General features: G+C 51.6%; 1 protein-coding gene across 1 annotated transcript; it reads right to left on the minus strand.

Annotated features, from left to right (window-relative positions):
- Positions 1-2,662: 2,662 nt before the first annotated feature.
- RNF222 (ring finger protein 222) lies at positions 2,663-3,680 on the minus strand. Its single transcript, XM_055367460.2, has one exon. It carries the CDS (start codon positions 3,678-3,680, stop codon positions 3,018-3,020), a length of 663 nt encoding a protein of 220 aa, XP_055223435.1. The 3' UTR covers positions 2,663-3,017.
- Positions 3,681-6,106: the final 2,426 nt, after the last annotated feature.

Raw genomic sequence — 6,106 nt, forward strand, 5'->3', positions numbered from 1 at the left:
TGTTCCGCACCTTGCTTTTCCTCATTTTCCATTGTACCTTGGAGACATTCCATATAAGTTTATTGAGTCCTTTCTTGTTCTTTTTTTTTTTTTCTTTTACAGCTGCATGATATTCCCTGGACCTTAAGATAGATAACCAGTACCCTATTGATTAGCATTTAGGGTTTTTCCAATCCTTTATTTTTATAAACAATGCTGCAATTATATAGCATCATATGTATGCTGCTGCCCATACATGCAAGTATATCTGTAGGATGTTTCTAGAACAGGAATTGGTGGAGCAAAGCAGAAATTTTGGTAGATAATGTCACATTGCCCTTGATAGGGATTTTAATAATACACATTCCCACTAACCATTCCCCTGCCTCCCTCAGCTTCAGTAGCGGAGTGGGTTATGAGGCTTCCAGGTTTCGACAAGCTCACAGGTGAAAAATGGCATGCCAGCCGAATTTTAATTTTAATTTCTTTTGCAACTGTGGTTGAATAGATGTGTAAGAGCCATTTGTGTTTGCATTTCAAACTTTTTCTTTTCCTTTCTTTCTTTTCTTTCTTTCTTTCTTTTTTTTTGAGACAGAGTCTTGCTGTGTCGCCCAGCTGGAGTGCAGTGGCATGATCTCGGCTCACTGCAACATCCACCTCCCAGGTTCAAGCGATTCTCCTGCCTCAGCCTCCCGAGTAGCTGGGATTACAGGCATGCGCCACCATGCCCGGCTAGTTTTTTGTATTTTTAGTAGAGATGGGGTTTCACCATACTGGCCAGGCTGGTCTCGAACTCCTGACCTCGTGATCCACCTGCCTCGGCCTCCCAAAGTGCCGGGATTACAGGAGTAAGACACCGCATCAAACTTTTTCACCTAAAGTGAATTGTCCTTCAAGTCCAGGCTCGGAGCTTCCCACATAAATTGCAGAGTCTCTGGAATCTTTGAGAAAATATATACCTTTATTTTAAAAATAGCTTTTGGCATTCTCTGACAATAAAAGGAGTTGCAGCTACAGGTCACCATTGAACATACGAAAACACTGAGAGTATTTTGAAAGAAACTTTTGGCAAATACGACAGAATCTGAAAAGACTAGAACCAGGTTCCCAGAAATTCATGACACTGTTTAAAACAGCCTGGCTGAGGTTAAAAGAGACTCATTGGAGTCTTTGCAAATTTAACATTATTTTTATTCCTATAATAAATATTTTCCCCACAGAATCCATCTGTATCCCTCCCCTCCAATAGCACCTGTGCTCTTCTGTAATTTCTTTTTTTTTTTTTAGACGGAGTCTCGCTCTGTCACCCAGGCTGGAGTGCAGTGGCGCGATCTCGGCTCACTGCAACCTCCGCCTCCCGGGTTCAAGCAAATCTTCTGTCTCTCCCAAGTAGCTGGGACTACAGGCGTGTGTCACCACTCCTGGCTAATTTTTGTATTTTTAGTAGAGACGCGGTTTCACCATATTGGCCAGGCTGGTCTCGAACTCCTGACCTTGTGATCCACCCACCTCGGCCTCCCAAAGTGCTGGGATTACAGACATGAGCCACCGTGCCTGGCCACTTCTGTAATCTTGAAATGAGCACAGAGAAGCCCACAAGTGCTTTTAAAGCAGCCCTCTCTATGTCCCAAATATCCCCTGTAGTGGGGCCCAATTCCCCAGTGGTCCCCAAATGACCACCACCGCAGGCATTTAGGAACTAGATAAAACGTAGACTGCTATTTCTTCCCTCCCCTGCAAGACAGCAAATTGCCCAGAGGGGTATAGGTTGAGGGAGGTTGGGGCTCAGCTGTGGGCACAGCTGGGTGCAGACCACCACTTATTTGAGATAATTGCTGGAGGTTTTTGTTGTTTTCCGTTGAAAGGTGTTGGTTGACTTACGGACCTCAATAAACAGCCAATAGCTATCCCCGAATGACTCAGGCTAGACCCAACCTGAGGCTCTTCACAGTCCAACGTGGGGGCCCCAGGCAAAGAGACCTCGAGGAGCAGCTGAGGGCACCTGGGCCTCAGCATTTCTCGGTTGAGATGGTGGCGTCCCTGACAAGCACAGCTGTTTTCCTCCCCACCCTTCCTCACCCAGCCCAGCCTGGCAATCCACCTAGGAAACTGGCCCAGCTGGTGTGGCCTCTAAATGAGTGGCTGGGTCATGAGGAGGAGGACTAGCTGGGAGGGAGGCGGGAGCCCCCAGGGGTTCGTTTGCCCACATAGTTCTCAGCTGACTCAAGGCTCGCCTGTCAGGCTTTCCCTCCACTCCCTGCCACCCTTGAGAACCCCAGGACTCAAAGTTTGGATCCCTCCTTGGGCCTGGAGGGCTCAGGGAGACCTCTGGCTCCGTTCGTGGGGCACTGTGCTGGGGTGGCCTCTATCAACCAACCCCTGTCTCTGGATCTGGCCTCAGCTCTCCAGGAAGAACAGTTTCTGTTCATTCTCCCAGAAATTCTGGGGCAGCCTCTGAGATCAGCTTCTCCTTCAGGGAAGACCTTCTAAGCTGGCAGGTTGGGGACAGGGAGGGTTAGGGGATGGGGTGCTGTGGTGGAGGTCGGGGGTGAGTGCTGAGATTCTGGGCTCCCCTTCTGTCTGTTCCCGAGGGCAAGCCGCAAATCCCGGGTGGGAATTCTGGCCTGGAGGATCCTGCCATCGGCCAGCCCAGCAGGACGTCTGCCGGCAGGACTTCCTTGTCCCTGGAGGGGCCCACCTGGCTTTGGGCAGGTCACCTGGCAGGTAAGGTCTGCCGCTCAGGGCTGGTGAGCCTGCAGGAGGGCAGTGACCACCCATCTTCCCAGCCTAGAGGAAGGGGAACGCATCTGCTGAGGATTCACGTGGGGAACACGCGCCGCGCGCATGGAGTCAGCTCCAGCCTCTCTGTCGAGCGGAAGCCCCTGCGGGGGTCGGGGAAGCCCAAGGCCCTCTTTGTGCCCAGGTCCTCCCCTCTGCCTGCCTGCGTGCCCCTCGGAGCTTGGTGGCACCAGGGCTGCCGTGGGCCTCCTGTCCCACCCCAGGCCACGGCTAGCCCGGCGGCCTCCCTGAGGTGCGGCTCACGCCTGCTTCCTCACCAGCAGCACCCAGGGCAAGATGGCGGCCACCACGGCCACCACAGCGATGAGCGTGATGAGCAGCAGGGCCCGCGATCGGCAGCAGAAGGCGCGGGCGGAGCGGGGCGCCAGGGAGGCCTCCGAGAGCTCTGCCAGGCTGCGGCGGGGCAGCACGCTGTCCTGCTCCCCCAGGGGCATCCCGTGGCGGCTGATGACAAAGATCTGTGGCTCCCGGGGCAGGCTGGGCAGCAGGTCCAGGGGGAGCTGGGCGCTCTGGCCCGGGCTGCCTGGCGGCCTGGCCTGGCCCAGAGGTGGCCTCCAGGCAGACGAGGAGGCGGCCAGGGGGTTTGTGTGGCCCAGGCTGTCCAGTGGGGGCACGGAGGGCAGGCCCACGGGCACAGCCAGCGTCTGGGAGCTCTTGTCCAGCATGGAGGGCCAGCGGGAGCTCTTCTTGCTGAGGAATGTGACGTAGCGGCAGATGGGGCAGACCAGGGTCCTCTGGACCTGCCCATCCACGCGGGTGGACAGCAGGTACTTGACCAGGCAGTCATGGCAGAACACATGGCCACAGCTCAGCGTCCGGCTGGCGCCCTCCAGGTCCCGGAACTTCTCATAGCACACGGGGCACTCACTGCCCGAGCTGTCCTTGCTCTCCCCTTCTGACATGGCCACTGGGAGATGGCACGCTCAGCTGTGGACGGGAAGGGTTGTGAATATTGGGGCATTTCCTCTTTCCCTCCCCCATCCTAACTCCCACCTACACCTCTGCCTTCACTGCCTCTTATCCCCTCTCCCTGTCTTCTGCCTCCTCTCTCTTCCTCCTACTCTTGGCTCTTCTGCTGCTCCTCCTCTATGGCCCACCTGACTCAAACCTAGAGCCCAAGACCCTTAGGAGGAGAGGAGCAGATGCTTCTGGAAGGGAGAATCGGGAGACAGAGAACCAGAGAACCCAGTCACACTGGACCCCAGGAGGAGGTGTGTGGAGTTCCTGATGTCTCACCTCAATCATCATGTACACACATGGTGAGGTCACTGCCTCACCTCTTCCTGCTTCAGTGACGGAAGTGAAGAAAGGAAGTCCCTGTTACCAGAGGAAGCAGGTGGCTAAGAAGATGCATGCACAGCCCCAGTCCAGTCTCCAATTTGGACCTGCACCCAGAGTGGCCATTTTCCAGAAAAGCCGGTGCTAGTCTCAACCTCTGCCCTCACCTGGGGTTGGCGGGTCCATTGGATTTCCTCCAGCCATTGGATTGCATTCCTCCATGCTAAGTGTGGCTATAAAGCAATGACTGTTTAAAAAAACAAAGCTTAGAACTTACACATTCAAATGCCTGCTGGCCCTCCACATAGTCACGTCAGGGAGCTTTAGGTTCATTCCCTCACCTGCCACAGCTCAGTCATTCTCCAAATTCTTCTTATGGGGCTGCCTGAGGCAGTGAGAGAAGCATCTGATTAACTGTGATGGAGACAGAATTTCATCCTTTGAGAATATGTCTGATACTTTGGAAATGCCCAGAAGTCACTGGGAGCCAAGTCTGATAGGAAAGTAAATGAGTGATCAAGTGGCATGATATTGTTTGAAATCAAAGCTATGGAGTCACTATAAAGTAACAAGATGGTTTTTTTTTTTTTTTTTGAGAGGGAGTTTTGCTCTGTCGCCCAGTCAGGAGTGCAGTGGCGCGACCTCAGCTCACTGCAACCTCCACCTCCTGGGTTCAAGAGATTCTCCTGTCTCAGCCTCCCAAATAGCTGGCATTACAGGCGCATACCACCACCCATGGCTAATTTTTGTAATTTTAGTAGAGACAGAGTTTCACCAAGTTGGCCAGGCTGGTCTTGAACTCCTGACCTCCAGTGATCCACCCGCCTCGGCCGGCCTCCCAAAGTGCTGGGATTACAGATGTGAGCCAAGGCGCTGGCCACAAGATGGGTTTTAAACAGAATCTGAGAGCAGATTTGTTTGATTAACTACATGGCTTCCCAAGTCGATGGCTTTGAAGGGAAACATCCACTGGGGTGTGTGGTGAGGTCCAAGTGTCCTCACTGAAAAGTTCCCAGTGTCACAACTGTGTAGCCTAAGCTTATCTGGAACAGCTTCTTTAAAAAGAACCATGATTCCTTGTTATTGCTGCTTTCTTCCATCCATGACAGAGACAAAAGACCCCTGGACACACTGATAAAATAGAGTTGCATGGCAGCCCCCAGACCTGAGAGATGACATAGTGGGAACAAAATCAATGTGTAGGAAGGACAACTGTTAAGATCACAAATCTTTCAGAATCCCTCCCTCTCTTGGCTTGGCTCCAAATCTATTTTGCCAAGTTGAAAATGTCCCATAATCAAAGAGCAAAAATATTTGGAGGTGGGATAAGGAATTTGGGATCCTGGAGGAGGCCCCCAAACCTCTTCAGGAGTTTCTAGCTTTGGTCTTTGAGATGGTCAATGTGGCCCCCAGGATGGGGGATGGCGGTTCAAATCTTTGATCTACCCATTACTGTCTGTATAAGCTTAGCCAAGTTGTTTAACCTCTCTGAGTCTCAGTTTCCTGTCCATAAGACGAAATTGATAATAATGGTACCATCTTCCTCGGAGAGTTGTTGGGGGAATTAAGTGAGCTAATGTGAGTGAAGACTCTGGCTCAGAGTAAGTGCTCAGTAAATGGCAGTTGTCATTATTAAGACAGACCATGTCCTGTCCCCTCTTCTCCCAAAGGGGACTTGGAGACCCCTGTCACAGCTCTTGAGGCAGCCACAGCATTTGCCTTCCTTTCCTTCCCTCTCATCCCCAAATGTTCCTTAGTAGTGGATGATTAAAAAATCACACCCACTTGACAGAGGGCAGCTCACCTCAAATTAGAATAACTGAACAAGATGACAATGGATAAGATAAGTGATGGGCGATGGATAATAATTTAAATGGTTATTCCAATCTTTCTTGGTAGTTATTTCATAACACATTTGCAAATGTTTATACCAAACAGCCATTATAATCAGGATGGGCATGATTTTCTTAAGCCAATCAACTATTAATATGTTTCCCTGCATTTCATAACTCCCCAGAGTGTATGATGGCAAGAGTTCCATCCTTCATCC

Source organism: Gorilla gorilla, chromosome 19 (assembly GCF_029281585.2).
Source record: "Gorilla gorilla gorilla isolate KB3781 chromosome 19, NHGRI_mGorGor1-v2.1_pri, whole genome shotgun sequence".
In the NCBI taxonomy this organism is placed as follows: Eukaryota; Metazoa; Chordata; class Mammalia; order Primates; family Hominidae; genus Gorilla; species Gorilla gorilla.